Here is a 19,309-nt window from a genome sequence, read left to right on the forward strand (position 1 = left end):
GCAGGACAAACAGAATACAAGGTTATCTCGACTTTCCTAAGTCTTGTACCAAAAATAAACCTTTTATTGTAATGTATTAACCATATATTCTCTATATAATTATTAAGAGAATGACCATTCCAGTGTCATTTGCAAATAATATAATTTTCTACATAAAGGGGTACATTTTAAAATTTTGTTCTGTTCTTAAATGCAAGTGTTTACGAGACATGTTTTATGGATAATCTTAACATAACATCACACGGTTTTCTTTAGAAATGCAATCTACATCCGTCATGCACGATAACCATCTATTGATCTGGTCATTACCAATTGGAAAGTTGTAATGATTTTTAAACAGCAAGTGCTATTATTTGGAAACTGAATGGAATGTTAAGAAAAAAAGCTTTGTTCCAAAAAAATATCAACATGTGACAAGCCTTATTCCAATCAAATATCATCATATGACAAATCTTGTTCCAAACAAATATCAATATATGATAAGGTGTATAGGCATGTTGCCTGTTGCCCAATTCCAATTGTATGTAACATCTGACAATAAATATTCTGAAATCGTAAATATGACAAATCTTGTTCCAAACAAATATCAATATATGACAAGTCTTGTTCCAAACAAATATCAACATATGATAAGCCTTGTTGCAAACAAATATCAACATATTGCAAACATTGTTCCAAACCAATATTAACACATGACGAACTTGGTTCCAAACAAATATCAATATTGGAAATTGAAACTTATGATGAATAGAAGGGCGATAACGGTAATATTTCAAACCCGTACCACGAAGAGGCTACCGTGATAATTATACATACACGGTGTAGTTCAACATCGTATAAATCTTCTATTGTCATTCCACTACTTTGAAGTATATATATATATATATGGTAGTCATTGTCCTTTAGTGCGCTACCTCCAAAGACATTGTTGCATTCGAAAGGCTGTTGATAGTAATCAATGACAGAAAGCAGCCAACAACAAAGAAACGTGGCTGGTGTCAACACAACGTGGCCTGCCAATCAGCAGCGACATACCTGATAGGTAAAGAACAAACAACTGTTACTTATACAACATCAAAGCTATATACATCAATAACTCGCCGTTAATTACGAATATTGAGACACATTGAAACACTAGGAACGTGCATGTCCACATGTAAGCCAATCTCGACCTTTAGCTGTTTAGAAATAAAGACGATTTCTGAAAGCTGTTCTTTTCTTATATTCATATTCCATCTTTGCATTTTACAGATAAGCTTCCTAGGGATAGATATCGATTGTAACGTCATTGTTTTGTTTCGCAGAAAAGTATGACGTTACGCTCGCAAACGCATAAAGTCACAATCAATATCTTCCCGCAAGGGCAGATAACTTTGTAATATGCCAATACAGAATAGCGTTATGGAGTGTCTATGAGGTGCCTAGAAAAACAACAAAGGATGGATAGATTAAACAAAAGTAAAGAAAGTACAACAGAATTCAAATATCTTTTTTATGTGGTTCGCCGTGTTAAAAAGCCTTTTAGTTCCTTCCCTAACCGCGAAAAAGTCCATTTAATGGGTATTTTTGCCCATCTATAGGTTTCAGACTTCAGGCAATGGACCAACAAGTTCGTCCTATAGAAGTTTTATTGTTGCTGTCTAACAAGTGATGCTCGGCGTCATCAGTAGTATTGCAGAAGTACAACGAGGAAGGCTTTGTTTGTTTGCGTTTAACGGCCTATCCAAAACTAAGGTCATTTCCAGCCAAACTACAAGTCATGCATTAGTTTTAATGATCCAAATAGAAGATACATAATGATTGCATCTAAAAGTTCAGGATAAAATACATCCAAGTAAGAACTAAAACACAGATTGTAAATTTTTATTTTATAAAAAAATTATTTGAGGGCAAATAGTTTTGCCTAAAACAAATGAGAAAACTCGTGCACAATGTTGATAAAACGATACAATGTTGAATTGATAGGATGGTAAGATGGGACACGTTCATATTTTATTAAAATTGCCGATTTCTTTGAGATAATTGAAAACACGATTATGTCCTAAGACTTCGGCGGCATGCTTCAGTGATATAGCACTATAAAAAGGGCAATAGTTCCACTATACAAGAAGACACAACATAAATATACTGCAGTCTCCCAAAACACGCACCTCACACAACATACACGCAACACACTGCATACACGGGAGGCCGTCCTTACATGACCATAGCTGTTAGTAGGACGTTAATTAATCAAACAAACAAACAAAAATGGAACAGGGTGTAAACACTCCCGCTATATCAAAGAGACACAACACAAATATACCGTAACCTGTCAGAACACAAGCGTTTTCATCACATATATACACAGTATGAGTGAGCATCCTTAAAGATGCTCCACCGCTGACAAATGGTATTTTTTCACTATCAAAAATAGGAGCAGACGATTTAGTAATTTTCTTTAGTTTCAAAAGTTACTTTACACCATTACCACCATTGAAAAGTTTGAGCTCTTTATTTTACTTCATGTTAAAAATATGAAAAAATAATTAATTGCATCCCGAAAAAAATCCATGGCACTATATCTTATATGGAATGAAGTAATGATTGCGCATGTACCAAAGGCGAAATAAATTATTTCATGTTATTTTTTGTGTTAATTAGGCATATATATACACGATTAAACACCAATTATTGTTCAAATGATGAATATAATTAATGCTTTATCGGCGATGGAGCATCTTTAAGCAAAACAAACTATTTGCATCTCGATGTTCCATAACCATTTTGATAATTCGATATTTGGTAAGTAATAATAGCGATACATTGGTTTGTTGGTTGTTTGATCAAGCGTAACGTCCTCGTGACGTCATTCAAGGACGGCCTCCCTTGTGGGTGATGTGTTGCGTGTGTGAATGTGTGCATGTTTTAGGAGGTTGCGACATAGTGATGCTAGGTCCCCTTGTGGTAGTAGGACATAGTTATAGTGTTAGTACATAGGAGTACGACGCCATGGAAACGCCAAAACATCACATACCACTTCGTCACACTATGGAAAATTACCCCGTAAATTATTTCTCTTTGGCAGAGACTTGACTAAAGTAGGTCAATCTCTTCACCATTGTCAGTAGCATGATGTGTTTGTTCGGTGTCTTTGTCGATATGTGTCGGTGAGATAGCACTGTGAAAAGGACAAGAGTTCTACATTTACAAGGATACACAAAACGAATATACCACAGCTTCCAAAAACACACCAACATTCACATACCGCAACGCATGGGAAGCCGTTGTTAAATGACTCTGGATGTTAATAGGATGTAAATATTGCAAGGAGACACATCTGTACGTAGTCTTCTTCGATATTTTACTTATAGCTATCATACACCAGGTTCTCAGCCTCATAAGAATTTATTTTACGATGTTGAATAAAAAAACCCGTAAAACATAATTTCATTAATACTATTGATCCCTTTGTAATCACGTACTTTAAGATAGACTCTGATTAAGGTTCATAATAAGACAAAGTGTCTACTTAATATATCGTATGTAATTCATGCCAAACCCATCTGTGTTTTTATGATGTCAGATCTTTTATACTCGACCACGTACACGCGATGCGTATTAAGCTGCTATTGTGATTAAGTAACTATTAGTTAACGTCATTTCATTTATAATAAATATCTATGAATAGATTATGCAATGTTTGCATGTAAATATATCGGCATCCATAGCTACACAATCCAAACATAACAAATACACATGCCAGATGATGACGGTTACATTATGCCAGGCATATAACATAAATCGCTGATGTTTGTAGAAACCGGAATAAAGCATATACTCTAAACGTTCTTATTTTAGCAGTAGTTTTTTTCTTTGAAGCGCTAATTCATGTAAAACGCTAAATTGTCTAAAAGGATATTACCGTATCGAACTCATTGCGCTAATTTATATCCGCGCTAATATATCAATACAGTTTTTCGTAATAACTAGAAGTACGTTTGCAATATTCAATTCAAAAGTTCCATGTAAACTGACATGAATGTGTATATCAGGATATTTATAGTGTAAACAGTGTTTGTAGTGCAGACCGGAATATAATATTTTCTGACGTCATACAAACAGGTGTAACTTCCATTACATTAAAACAATTTGTCTCTGTTTCAGTTACGTGAATGAAAGAATGGAAAACGAAAACAACACATCATCATTCAAGTTCTCGACAACAACAGCAGTGAACTTGACGGCGTTCCTGATGCCGCTAGCAGCCATTGTTATCATCATCAACGCCTTCTCGGCCGCCTCATTACTTCGGTGTAAAAGTATGGAGGCGAAACTTCGACAGTTTGCAGTGTGTCTCACAGCTATCGATGCCTGTGTTGGCTTTAATCTGTTGTTCATGGTTGTGACGTATGCCATCAATGTGGCTCAAAACATTGTTCCGTGCTATATAGTCCTGATGCTGCCAAGATTTAACGCCTATGTTGGTATATTCACTACCACCGCGTTCGCTCTGGACAGATTCGCCAGTATATACCGCTGGCACAGTACCGTTTTAACGAAGGAGAAAACAAAACGCTTTTGCTTCGCGGTGTGGATATTTTCCTTTATTTTGACGCCCGTGTCATTCTACGGAAAGCGGTACACTTGTGTTTCGCAAGATCAGATAGACTATGATCGCGAAACGCATGCGCTATTCATTATCATTCCGATAATAGCATGCTTTATAACGATCGTCGTATGCTATATCGCAGTTTATATTAATATCAGGAAGCATTTGACTAAAACAAGAGACCTCGGTGTAAGTGTGAAGGAATACACACTGTCCATGTTCCAGTCCACTCTCGTCATTGGGGTTGTTATCCTAGCATACCTCATTTGTTACGGACCTATCAGCGTCCTCAAGATATATAATTTCATATACCCGGAAACCATTTTACATACGCGCACTCTGAGAAACATAACCCAGGTCATATTTGTCACGAACAGTTTAATTAACCCTATAATTTACTCCGTGAGATTCAAAGAGTGTCGTCTGGAGCTGAAAAACATATTTTGCTTTTTCAACGAAAATATGAGGCAAAAGCATTTACGAAGGAAAAAGCTGCTCCAAGCACCATTTCTAGAGAGTGTTGGAGACAGATCCACCGGAAGTTCGACTTGCAATGCGGCTGGACAGCACAATAACATAGTGACGGGACTGCACAATAACACAGTATCAACAACCTATATCGATAATACCTTCGGAAAAACCAAACAAGACGGTGACTTTTGTGATGCACATTATGACACGGTACTACAACGCGATATCAACCTCGATATTAACTCGCGACGTGAGGATATCAATAATAGTGTACAAAGCGAGGACATTTACGACAGGGGGAAAAGCAACAGTGCTTATGATAATCGAATAACTGTGATATCTATTGAATCTCCGACAAGGAGGGAACGTCTCGCACTGTCAGACATAAACACCACCGAACATAGCGATATCAATACTGAAATTGTTGTGCACCCAGACACCTATTCCAAAAAAGATCCAATTTATATTATTTCTTCTGAAACTATCGATTTACAAAATAAGAAATCGCACACTACGTCACAATAAGCGCCGTGTAAGTGACGCATGTATAGATTTAGAGACCAGTTACCATGGAATCACACGTTGCAAACATGTATACTGACTATTCTGGTTTAGAGCGTCTGTACAGAAGTCCTACATATATTAGCCTGTCTTTTGTTGGCCGACTTATAGTCCCTGAAACCTCGGTAGATCTGGACAATATATCATTCATCACGTGGAATTAGTTTATTTTAGGACTGAACTATTATCATTAAAAATGCAGGAACAAAATGGATTGTTTGTTTGCTTGTTTTAGGTTAACGGTCCATCGACATGTCATGTCATTGAGGGTCGAATGTGTCATAACATCACATACACATTTAACGTCATGTTATATTTCGTACTTTCGTTGTGTGAACATGGTACAAGATTCTGTTATAGATCTTTCCCCGCTTTCTGCCCGACTTTTCCTAACAGTTCAATCCTACGTCCAGAGAATGCTAATTTGTCCTCTGCATTGTCTTCCTCCCCCCATTCTCTCGTAACACATATAACCTCAGTATATCTGAAACATATTCAGCCCTGGCCCTTTGTACATTCGTGTGATGTAATCAAAGTACTGAAATACTGGGATTGAAGCCAAAAAAGTCAGAAATTCTAATTTGCATTGATTATATAAATAACTATCAATGGACAATAGCATGGCCATAAATTGTTATCAAATCGCAATGGTAAAGAAATTGTCTATTTAAAATCAATTTTCTGTTTCCTTCTGCTCAAAACAAAGAACATGCCTTATAATGTATTTGAAAGACATTACAATTCCTTAGATAAATGAATTTGATATCGGTGAACAGAATATCATACACATTATTTTAATTCCAAGTTGAACAACTTCGTATTATTACTTATACGAAACTGGTGTAGAGGAACCTGTCTGTTCCTGTACTGGAAAGCAACTATTAACTATAAATTAGCAAAACATTCGCAATTAGAACAGCTAGAATATGGAATAGCCTTCCTGAAGATGTTATATTAGCGAAAAATACAAACACTTCAAAAATAAATTAGATGAAATAAGGAAAAACCAAGACATTTTATACAATTATAAGGCAACCATAATTGGAAATGAACTGGAAATACAATATAGATTACTAATGCGAAACCAGTTTAGAGGAACTTGTCTATTCCTGTACAGACAAACAACTATAACTATGAATTCAAGCTTAAAGTGTTGGTGTATAAATGGAAGCACTCTATTATAAGATGACAATTTATTTCATTATTCATAAAAATATGTATCAGTAGCAAATCACAAAATAGGGTCATTACAGATGATAATACTAAGTCACTGGTATATATAATATCACCTTCTCTCGTTCTTTTGAGCAAATGACAACAAAATGTCATTTGTCGCTCTAAGATTTTGTTATTACATATTTGTGTACCTGGTATTTATCATATTCTTCAAATCCCTTTAATTTACTCCGATATCAATCGGATAGTATCCTAATTATCTAATCTCTTTGTGCATATACAGATTGTTTCTTTCATTCCTGCATATTTAATAGAAATTGATTGAAAGGGTTTCTCGTATCATAAGCAATCTCCATGAAGCTAGAGCTAAAATTGCCTCCCTCCAGTTGGTATTCATATTGTCTATGAATGTGTATGAAAGACGTTTAATGCTCAGTATTTACAATCTGTACTCGATGTAACCTGTATTTTACACTAAATCATAAGCCACATTTATTTCAAGTTATTTTGAAATGTTGAAAATATCAAAATACAATAAAAATTTTATGTATACTTTTCAAACCATCATTAGGGAATAAGATCTTTTATTTGGGTATCTTATTTCAAAATGTGATAATTTAACACTGTGTCCGCTTTAAACGTAATGATGAAATTCAGTCTGATTTATGAAAAATATATTGTGGTATTAATCTTAGAAGCATGCATTATCAGAAATAAACACAGAGTAAAGTCTTTATAAGTGAGACCTCCGAAATTACGTCTTTGTTAGGCTAGCGAGATGCAAACAACAAAATCATTTCACTTTGAACATTAGGCTACATAAATGTGATTGTTTTTTATGTTTATTGGAACCAAGAGATGAAAAATTATACCCGAAAATATATATCATTTATTCATATCAGTTTATATAACAGAATTTGTTGTATTATAACGGCAAGAACAGTATATACATATAGCTCAGATACAGTATAGGTCAACGGCAATTAAATTGGCATTTCATAGGTCAACGACATTTAAATTACAGAATTGAAAGGTTACTGGATGCAATTCCTTAGACTCAAACCGTACAAAACACAGCTTAATTATGTCAAAAAAAAGAAGAGGCCCATGGGCCTTAACGGTCACCTGAGTTAGAATATATAATGAAACAAATTAAAGACATATAAACACTATATGCTGGACCTTAAAGTAAGTCAGTGATTTATAAATTTGACTTTTTAGACTATAAAGAGTATTTGCTTCCATCAAACCTGTGAACTTAGAAGTATTTTTTGAAATCTTAATCATTTTGACCCTGTTTGGTCCTGCCCCTCTGGTCCCCCAGGGGGTCATCGAGGACCGATAAATATGTTTTTCCTATATAAACTAAAGTAAACTTGACCCCTCCCCAGGGGATAACGTGAGACCCTAAGGTCATATAATTCACAATTTTTATAAAACACCTTAAGACCTTTCTATCTATAAATATTTATTCTACTATTTCCAGAATTTTAAGATTTTAAGATTTTTTAAGTTTTAGCATATTTGACCCTCTTTTTGCCCCGCCCCTCTGCTCCCAAGGGATCGGCAAGGACCAATATGGATATGATATTAAAATGCTATCTCAGGTTAATAATTCTTACCAAGTTGGACTCATTTCCAATGAAAATTGAGCAAAATATGCTCATTAATGTGTTTTTCCTATATAAACTATAGTAAACTTGGCCCCTCCCCAAGGGGAAACGTGAGACCCCAGGGTCATATAATTTACAAATTTTATAAAACACACTTTAAGACCTTTTCATCTATAAAGTGTATTTGATTCTACCATTTCCAGAATTTTAGAAGAATATTTTTGAAGTTTTAGCCTATTTAACTTTTTTTTGCCCCGGCCCTCTGCCCCCAGGGGGTCGGCCTAGACCAATATGGATGCGATGTTAAAATGCTATCTCGGGTTAATACTTCTTACCAAGTTGAACTCATTTCCAATGAAAATTGAGCAAAAAATGCTCATTAATGTGTTTTTCCTATATAAACTATAGTAAACTTGGCTCCTCCCCAAAGGGAAACGGCGAGACCTCAGGGTCATATAATTTACAAATTTTTAAAAAACACACTTTCAGACCTTTTCATCTATAAAGTGTATTTGATTCTACCATTTCCAGAATTTTAGAAGAATATTTTTGAAGTTTTAGCCTATTTTAACCTTTTTTTTTGCCCCGGCCCTCTGCCCCCAGGGGGTCGGCTTGGACCAATATGGATGCGATGTTAAAATGCTATCTCAGGTTAATACTTCTTACCAAGTTGGACTCATTTCCAATGAAAATTGAGCAAAAAATGCTCATTAATGTGTTTTTCCTATATAAACTATAGTAAACTTGGCTCCTCCCCAAAGGGAAACGTGAGACCCCAGGGTCATATAATTTACAAATTTTATAAAACACACTTTAAGACCTTTTCATCTATAAAGTGTATTTGATTCTACCATTTCCAGAATTTTAGAAGAATATTTTTGAAGTTTTAGCCTATTTAACCTTTTTTGGCCCCGCCCCTCTGCCCCCAGGGGGTCGGGCTGGACCAATATGGATATGATGTTAAAATGCTATCTCAGGCTAATAATTCTAACCAATTCTGACAACATTTGACTCATTTCCTATTACAAATGACCAAATAATGCTCAAAAATGTGTTTTCCCAATATAAACTATAGTAAACTTAACCTCCTCCCCAGGGGGAAACTAGAGACCCCAGGGTCATATAATTAACAATTTTTGTAAAGGACCTTAAGACATTTCTATCTATGAAAAGTATTTGATTCTACCATTTCCAGAAGATTTTTGAAGTTTTAGCCTATTTGACCCCTTTTGACCCCGCCCCTAAGGCCCCTGGGGGTCAGTCATAGAAAATTTGTTAATAGGATTAAATGGCCATCTCATACTGATAATTCTGACAACATTTGACTCATTTCCTATTACAAATGACCAAATAATGCTCAAAAATGTGTTTTCCCAATATAAACTATAGTAAACTTAACCTCCTCCCCAGGGGGAAACTAGAGACCCCAGGGTCATATAATTCACAATTTTTGTAAAGGACCTTAAGACCTTTCTATCTATCAAGAGTATTTGATTCCACCACATCTGTGAGTAGAGAAGAAGATTTTTGAAATTTTACTCAATTTTACCCCTTTTGACCCCTCCCACAGCCCCCTGGGGGATGGGTACCATATAATTGACAATTTTGATTGGCCTTATGCCTTAGAAGGTTTGTGCAAAATTTCATTGAAATTGCTTCAGCAGTTTTGGAGAAGAAGTCGAAAATGTAAATTGTTTACGGACATATGACGGACGACGCACGCCGACGGACAAAAGGCGATTAGAATAGGTCAATTGAGACTTCGTCTCAGGTGACCTAAAATGAATTGGTAGACCACAATTTTACATTATGGTCTGACCGTATGCACTTGTTTCACTTCACTATATAGATGTAAATGAAATAATTTTTGCATTACTGCCACGAAAAATAAAAAAAAAAAAAATTTTTAGTTTGAAGTTATTTTGATTATATGACATTATAATATGATTAATTCTGCTTTTACAATTAATTATTAAAGTGAAAAATAATAATTTTCCAGTGATAGATATATGACTAATTCATTATTAAAACATCCTAGAAAACAGACACTGTGTGTCATTGAATATGAAGCTCAATTGAAAGCTTAAGTGTATCTATCAGCAGTCAGATGTCTTGTGACCGCCTTTGATATCAATTATTTCAATTTAATATTCAAATGAAAACCACATATGATTTGTTTGACATTCTTTTTTATTTAAATTCCTATAAAAAAGAAAATATTTCAAAATAGAGAAAGCAAAAATATTATATTTATGAAAGTCTTAGATAGTAAGTCCAATTTGATTTACATCAACAGAGATTATAAATGTAAATTAGATTGGGGAGTCATGTATAGATTGTCTGTATACACCGTCTATCATCGGTACACCGGAAATAGCTACACTCGAATCGACAGCACAAAACACCGATAATTAAATTAATGTTTTTAGCTATATATAATCAATATTGCTTGTCATTTCCTGGTTGAATGGGGGTATCAGTGATTCGCTATATATTTAAAGGGAAAATGTGTTTTAATATGTGTTAATACTTAATATGAATTGGACATTGCCTTAGTAGAGCGCAGCTATTTATAGACTACATGGAAAATTATTTCAATACATTTAAAGTACATGTATTGTAGAAATTTGAAAGTACATTTTACTTTTAACTGTAATATGTACAAGTGTGAAACAATGGTGTTGAAGAGCCCTGATCATGATTGCGCTTGGGGTGCCATTACGGAGTTATGATCTTGTAATTCACTAACATTGTATTTGTGATGACAGATGGTGCTGCCGACTACCTTGAAAAAGAGACATTCTTTGAAGACTCTGTCTTTGATGCCAGCAATAAGGAGACTGAAAGATGACCAGGCAGTGGGTGCAATAAAGGAGTTTGCAAGGGTATGGAATACTTGCACATGGTCAGGCTTTCTAGTGATTTTTATCTACCAAATGAAGGCAGGGAAGCCATTGAAAGGTGTCTTTTGTATGTTTGAAGATTTGAAATCCTAATAGGCGGGGCTATATGTAGAAACGTTTAATTGTTTGATTAGGATTTTGGTTCGATATTTTAGCTTCTACATATTTAAATTATGGTAATTTCAATCTCGTTGTGTTAGGTTGGTGTACCGTGCTGTATACATGTACCGGTATATGGATATTCAATTGTTATATCTGTAGAACTTTGTATTCGTCTCTAGTTTGGACTAAATAAAGTAAATTTTTGTAGATTGTTGCAGTCAGGAAAACAGAGGAACTCAGTTTGAGAGATGTGACTAAATATATCATGGATCTTACTGGAGAGCCATTATCAGAACTCCTACAGATGGCCGGGAAGGAGGAAGATGATGTAGAAGCAGCAAGGGCCCTCCTCCATTTCTGTATTTTGCTGGCAAATGAGAAAGGCCAGCCTACGGGTCAGGTGCTGAGGGATTCGGCACAGTCATCCTCAGCTGTTCGGGTATGCATGTTGTATTGGCTATTTCTTGGTCAGTCTATCAGACTGTTTCAGATCTATCCTGGCATTAGGATAAGGTTGACACAATACATATAACTAATCAGGGTAGGGAAGGACATATTATCATAATTGATCAAGGCTTAGGGTTATTGGTTTGATAATTTCACTAGTGAATAATACTTAAATATAAGGTACTTTGATGGTGACCTTGACTTGATTTGTTGCTGTGCACTGGAACGTTGATATATATTAATATATATATATAGATTATATACATGTAATCTCACAATAATAAGCTAGTCCTGTTACTGTTGTGGAAGTGATGCTTAACATGATGCTTAACAACATATAGTGGGGAGCCAACCTCGCTAGGCCTAAATGGGAAGGTCGAGCAGATCTTTATGATGGACTGTTTATAACAGTGTATAAGCTGTGTGACCATGTAGAGCTCAATATTTCACCTACACAGGTCTTGCTAAATCTTAAATAGCTTTGTAACTTCGTATGGTATATTTACATATATATGCTATTGAAACATGTGGGGTGGTTCTGGTATATGTGTTTCGTTAGGAATCTGGTGGTCCATGTGAACTGACTGAGGAGCTGACCATTTCTCATGATCAAGGTCCCACTGCTGCTAAGAAGGCAAAATCAGAGCTAGAAAGGAGGTTGGTGGAGCTTGAGAAGGCGACTAAGGAGGATGACCCAGTGAAGACACTGAAGGAAAGGGTGAGGACACTCGCCCTTCAGCAGGATCCGATCGATTCGTTGATTCTGTTAAATCTTGATGATCTTGCTAAGACTGCTAGACGAACAAATCATAATGAGGTTGAGTTGTTTGAGGAATTCTTTAGACAAGCTTATTGTCATAGACAGAAATTGAATATTCCAAGTTTGTGTTTGAATGTGCTTGGGGGCAAGTCAGCAGATATAATTACGAGGGCAATTTCTAGATGTATGAGAGAGAAGGAGGAAAAGAGTGATGATTTGAAGAAGGAAAGTAAGGGGAAAGAATGCTCTGATCAAACGGGACTGTCCCCACTGAGTAATTTATACCCTCCTACGGTTCCGTTTGCACACATGCCTATGGGAAATATTCAGTTTCCGACACAAAGCACATTCCCCTTTTTTACTCCAGGTTTTCAGAATATGCCAGCAAATTCTACATTTAGGGGTGGTTATAACTCTGGCGGATATTCTCGACCTTACAGGGGTGAAGCCAGGAATTGGCGCCCTAAAGGTACATGTTTGTTTTGTGATGCTACAGGACATCATGTTAGGGATTGTGATAAAATGAAGCTTGCACGTAAGAAGTAGGAATGGAACTAACCAGTGATGAAGGATAGTGTAAAATTTAACAGTTCAGAGTTTAATTAATAGCAGCTGTTTTGTTTTTTAGTTGTAAGGTAAATGTATTCCTTTTCCCATTTCCCAAGGGACACTGAAGCCCTAGTGGGTATTTTACTCGCGCGGGTTGTGGGCGGGGGAATTCTACTTTCATGTGTAACTATGGTGGATGATCTGTTTATTTCGAATATTCATGGCTAGGAGTAGAAAATTTACTTTTGTTTACAGGATGCAGATGGTATCCAGGACTTTGAGCTTTTGTCAATACCGGATTGGGAGAGGGAGGTGGAGAGTTCATCCATCATGGATTACGCTTGGGAGTGGGGTTCCCGTGCTCACATACAGCCCCTCATCTCGCTGCAGAGCAGTTATAGACGGTACTGATTTTAAGGAGGGGGATATTTAAAGAGTTACCATTGAGAAATCCAGATGTGTTTGTGTCAGGTCAGCTTCATGAGAATATAGAGAAATGGCAGTGTGTTTTAGATCACATGCCTGATGGGGGTGGTGATGTGAGAACCTGGCTATATAATGGGGTTGATGTTGTCAAGTTCTTTCAACATTTTAAGGGAAGCTTTAAAGGCAAGGAATACGACTCCGACTACCCTCCAAGAAGGTACTTTCAGAATGCCCCTATTTGTAAAGATTATGTTGGTTTTATTTGTGAGGCTTTATGTGAGAAAATAGCGTCTGGTGCTATACGTGTTTTGGGGAGAGTAGGTCAGTGTAGATTACCGAGGGTAATAATGCCACTTACGGTTGAGCCTACGAAACCTCGCTTGTGTCATGATGATAGGTTCGTAAACTTGTGGAAAAAGGATAATCCTTTTCACTTAGAGACTTTGAGGGACATTCACAGACTTATAGGTAAAGATTCCTATCTCATTACGTGTGATGAGAAGTCTGGTTATGACCATGTTTGCTTATCTGAGGAATCTCCAAACCTACTTCGGAATCCAGTTTGGAGGCTATGTCATGACTTATACAACAATTCTTTTCCTTTACAGGAAATTTTTGAAAAGTAGGAATTTGCATGGATTTATTTTTGATGATGATTGGGCAAAATTTTCCACGATGGCAAAGGCGTCAGCTATGTCATTTTGAAGAAAAAATTTTACATTGTTGTTTTTGAGGTGGGAGGATGGTGTTGCTTTTCTTTTCCCACTGATTTTTTGGTCCATCATTTCCCAGAACAGTCTTCGAAGATGTATTGGATTTATTATTTCCCCTATTGAGGACGTACTCTTGAAGGAAGCAGAGGCTGTCTTGAAGGGAAGGAGGAACAGGAGATGTAGAAGAAGGAAGGGCCCTGGCTCCATTCTGTATTTTGGGCAATCCATGAGAAAGGCCAGGACAACGGGTAGGTGCTAGGGATTTGGCACAGTCATTTTCTGTTTGGGGTATGTATGCCCCCGGGGGGTCAGAGCAAACTTTATATGAGAATTCTGTTTCCTTCCCCCAAGGTGTTATGAGGCAAGGATAAGGTTACACAATGGGGTCAGTTCATTTGCAGAAGGACATATTATCATTTGATCAAGGCTTACTCCTGTTACTGTTGTGGAAGTTTGACGCTTAAAGTTTTCAACATATAGTGGGGGAGCAAAACCTCGCTAAGGCAAATGGGAAGGAGCAGATCTTTATGATGGACCCATTATAACAGTGTATAAGCTGTGTGACCATTAGAGCCAAATATTTACCTATACACGGTCCTGCAAGGATTTTGAGCTTTGTAACTTTATGGTATATTCACATAAAATCCATGCAAACTGTGTAGGGGGACATTCTGGTATTTGGTGTTAGGATTTAGGAATTTCCCCTGGTGGCCCCGCCCCTCATTCCATTTGGTTGGAGAGCATCACCCTATATATACCAGACCATTGGTTATGGCGGTTACCTCCTATTTAAGGGGCAAATCAATAGTGACAACTCAGTATATTGATGATCGCCTTGGGGCAGCTAATGCACAGTCAGGTTTTAGTGATAGTGATACCTATGTAGCGGCACAAAAGGTGATATATGTTTTATTGGAGTTGTTGACAAGGTTGGGTTATACCCTCGCATTAAGTAAGTGTTCGCTGATTCCCAGGAAATTGGTGAGGTTTCTTGGCTTTATTGTTGACTGCGTTGAGCAAGCTTATAGGTTACCGAGTGACAAGAAGCAGAAATTTTCTGATCTTAGGGAGGCTATTTTGAGTTGTTCTGAGGTTGATGTCAAGACATTGCAACGTTTTGCAGGGAAATGTGTGTCAATGGGGCTGGCAGTACCAGGTTGTAGATTGTTTTGTAGGGAAGTTAACAAGTGTATTTCTCAATGTATGAGAAATAGTAAAAGGATGTTGGTGAATGAGTGGTTAAGACAGGAACTGCTGCACTGGAGATTTCTTGATGATTGGGAAGGTTGTTCACGATGGAGGTTGGAAGGTCACTCACAGGTCAAAATGTCCACAGATGCGTCTATGTACAGGTATGGGGCTGTGGTTTTGGTTGATGGTGAGACAGAGGTTATGGGTGATTACTGGGGGACTGAGGACAAGAGGACAATACACTTGAAGGAGGCAGAGGCTGTCTTGAAGGTGTTGCAAGCACTCGGGAACAGGTTAGAAAATAGGAGAGTGGACTTGTTGGTGGATAATATGGCAGTCTTAGGTGTGTGGGAGAATCAGGGAGGAAGAGACAGGAATTTAACCCAGATTACAAAGGATATATTTCTTTGGGTGTTTAGACATAACATAGATCTGAGAATGCAATATGTTTCATCTGCCGAGAATGAGGCAGATAAGCCATCTAGGGTCTGTTCATTTGCAGATTCCGCATTAACAGAGGTTTCTTGGCAGAATGTGGACTCTATATACGGTCCTCATACAGTTGACCTGATGGCGTTGGACTCGAATGCACAAAAGTCGAGGGACGGTCTTCCATTGAGGCATTTTACACCATATCCTACCCCCCAGTCTTCTGGAGTGAACATCTTTGCACAAGAGGTGGCTAAGGAAGAAAACCCATATGTTTTCCCTCCTTTTGGTTTGATACTTCCTGTCTTATCGTTTTTGGAGGAACAGAATATTCGAGGATGCACAATTATTGTGCCAGAGATGTACCCATGTCAGGTGTGGTGGCCAAAGCTATGTAGATACTCAGTCTCAAGTTTTCATCTAGGGGAGAAGTCTGAGGCAGGGGTGATCAAGATTCCTACGAGGAAAGGATTTGTTGTGGATGATAGAGGATTGAAGTGGGCCTTGAGTGCACATAGATTGGTGTTCTGAACAGGGATGTTATAGCATTTTGGTAATACATTTATTTATGTTTGACTCGCATATGGGACAGGGGTGTGTACATGTATGTGACATTAATATACTTAATGTTATTTCTAGAGTTTAAATAGTTATTTCTGGATTTAGATTTAGTTTATGTAGCTGAATTGGATTTACTTATTGATACTGTTTAACAAAGACTGATCTAGTGCTATTCCTGTCTCGTATGTTGTAGGAAATGTTATCTAAAGTGGATTTTGTTGGGATTGAGGAGAGACTAGTTGAACTCGAGAGGAAGATGCAAGGGACAAATAGGCAGAGAAGGAAGGAAAGTTTAGTGAAGTCCTTGATGTGCTTTCTCGCTATGCTCCCTGGGAAACCAGGGATACTGACCTGTGTACCTGGGGACATTTTGAAATTTCTTGTTTGGAAGGATGGTGGCGGGAAAACAGTAGTTCATGGATTGAAGTGCGAGTTCTTGGGTATGAAAGGAAAGAGGAATTGTTCTTGTCCGTCTAGGTTGGCTAGTGGGACAGTTGAGGTGATTGTTCATCATTTGGTAGACCTGTTTGAAATGTATGGACGTGGGAGAGTATGGGATATAGGTCGGACGGACGGCAACCCTGCAGTTTCTCTATGTGTCCGAAATTATGTAAAACAAGTTAAGGAGGAGCAGGCTAGGGCTAGGGTTATTCCAAAGCAGGCGACTCCAATTTTCTTGGATAAATTGAGAATGATCTCACAATATATAGAAAATCAATTTTCTCGCCCAGATCTGGTAAGAAAGGAACGGTTTGTTTTGTTAAGAGACCAGGCCTGGCTGAAACTGCAATTCTTTGCAGGTGATAGAGCAGGAGATTTGGCTTTGGTTGTAACGCAGGAAGTTAAAATTCTTCAGGACGGGACAGGTTTGGTGTTCAATCATACATTTGGGAAAACTATGAGGGGGGTTTCGAGGAAAGTCTAATAAGTTTGTTGTCAAGGTTTGTCCAGATGATTTGATGTGTCCAGTTAAAGGTCTGAATGCCTATGTACAAGGTGCGAGGAAGATGGGTGTTGACTTGATCAATGGCTATTTGTTTAGGGTAGTGTCAGATGGTGGGCTGGTGCTAGAACAAGCGGTATCATATTCTGTGGTTTATCAAAGGCTTCGACTGTATTTGACAACTTTGGGCCTCTATGAGGGAGAGACACCTCACAGCTTTAGGGCAGGGTGTGCAGTAACTTTGGCTCTTTCTGGTGCGGTAGATAGTGTTGGGCAAATCATGGGCCATGTAGGATGGTTTGGGGAAGAGGCTGCTAAGTATTACAGCCGGTTGCCAACATTGATTGAATCTGGGCATGTGGCTACAAAACTGGCAGAGAGTGTCCATCCTTCACAAGAAATTAAAAGGCAGTATAGAGAGGGGGCGGAGTTTGGCGCTTTGCAGTCCGCATTTTCAGAGTATGAGGGAATGGGCAGTTAAAGCTCTGATAATTGTATGATGTTAGGTTGAGGACATGGGTTGTATAAGAATGTTTGACGTTAGCAAAGGGTAGTTGTATGAGATGTATATATGTGGCTCAAAGTGAATGAGATGGAGTCTGATCAAATGATTATTGTGTAGGTAGTTTTATATATGAATAACTCTGGGACGCAGACTGATAGACTATAATGATGCTTGATTTGTATGTTTGTATTGATTGATGCTGAGTTTGATTAAATTTTCGATTGATATTTGTATGTTTTTGTTATTTTTTATGAGTATAATGATTATTGGGTGTTGGGAAGGTTGTTTTGACATAGTATACGTTAAATATTGGTTGTTGCTTGATGTTAGGGCACTTGAGTAGTCATAATGAATCTTCCCAAAACTTAATTAATCAAGGAACTGAGTGTAGGATGTGATGCTCAGTGAGGGTGTGTTAATATTACAAGTGCCATTATACACAGACTAGTCTTTACATAGGATAAAATATTTTTGGCTATAAAACACACGAGAAAACTCATGCACAATGTTGACGAAACGATGAGTGTTGCGTTTGATATGCTATACATATTATTATGCTAAGATGTTTGTTTGTTTGTTTGTTTGAGTTTTACGGCCCATCGACAACTAAGGTCATTTAGGGCCAAACTACAAGTCATGCATTAATATCAGGATAAAAGTTCAGGGTAAGAAAAAGCAAGTAAGGACTAAAACACAGATTGTAAACGTTAATTTGATAAAAAAAGAAGGTTTGCATGGGATAAAATAAATTTGGCTAAAACACATGAGAAAACTCATGCACAATGTTGATGAAACGATGAAATGTTGAGTTGATACGATGTATGATGAGAAAACGTTCATATTTTGCTTAAAATACCGATCTCTTTGAGATAATTAAAAATACGATTATGTCTCACGGCATGAAACAAAGTGTACATGTCGGAGACATCGTAGTATTTATCTCGTATGTGTTTAAAATCAATACAATGCAATAAAATATGCTCCACTGTGAGAGGAGAATCACATGCATGGCATGTAGGAGGATCCTCCCCTCTCAATAGATAGGAATGTGTAAAATATGTGTGTCCAGTTCGGAGCCGAGAGAGTACAACTTCCTCTCTGCGGTCTCTCCGACTGGACAGTTTAGGATTAAGTGTAGGTTGAATTTTAAACAGTTTATTGTTTGTTTCGGTAGACCACCTTTGTTGCCAATGGTGTTTGATGGCTGACTGAATTGAAGGTTTGATGTCGGTGTATGGTAGTTTCAAATCTGTTTGTGCTAGGCGAAGAGCAGTCTTAGCTGCTTCATCAGCCTGTTCATTCCCCTTTATACCCACATGACTGGGAATCCAGAGATAAGTAATTTGAGTTTTAGAAGATAATCGAAAT

The 19,309-nt window shown here is 37.3% G+C and overlaps 3 protein-coding genes and 1 pseudogene across 3 annotated transcripts; all 4 read left to right on the forward strand.

Annotated features, from left to right (window-relative positions):
* The first annotated feature begins 4,162 nt into the window (after positions 1-4,162).
* LOC138319900 (melanocyte-stimulating hormone receptor-like) lies at positions 4,163-5,870 on the forward strand. Its single transcript, XM_069263018.1, has one exon. It carries the CDS (start codon positions 4,163-4,165, stop codon positions 5,585-5,587), a length of 1,425 nt encoding a protein of 474 aa, XP_069119119.1. The 3' UTR covers positions 5,588-5,870.
* A 5,244-nt stretch (positions 5,871-11,114) lies between these two features.
* On the forward strand, positions 11,115-13,177 carry LOC138317510 (uncharacterized). Its single transcript, XM_069259237.1, has 3 exons — positions 11,115-11,297; positions 11,626-11,856; positions 12,424-13,177. Exons 1-3 carry the CDS (start codon positions 11,181-11,183, stop codon positions 13,168-13,170), a joined length of 1,095 nt encoding a protein of 364 aa, XP_069115338.1. The 5' UTR covers positions 11,115-11,180; the 3' UTR covers positions 13,171-13,177.
* A 192-nt stretch (positions 13,178-13,369) lies between these two features.
* On the forward strand, positions 13,370-14,304 carry LOC138317204 (uncharacterized; annotated as a pseudogene).
* Positions 14,305-15,040: 736 nt separating this feature from the next.
* Positions 15,041-18,169, forward strand: LOC138317205 (uncharacterized). Its single transcript, XM_069258758.1, is given in 3 exon segments — positions 15,041-16,454; positions 16,687-17,397; positions 17,399-18,169. Coding segments are annotated over 3 exon segments (2,601 nt in total). The 5' UTR covers positions 15,041-15,083; the 3' UTR covers positions 17,918-18,169.
* Positions 18,170-19,309: the final 1,140 nt, after the last annotated feature.

The sequence above is a fragment of the Argopecten irradians genome, chromosome 3, assembly GCF_041381155.1.
Source record: "Argopecten irradians isolate NY chromosome 3, Ai_NY, whole genome shotgun sequence".
Lineage (NCBI taxonomy): Eukaryota > Metazoa > Mollusca > Bivalvia > Pectinida > Pectinidae > Argopecten > Argopecten irradians.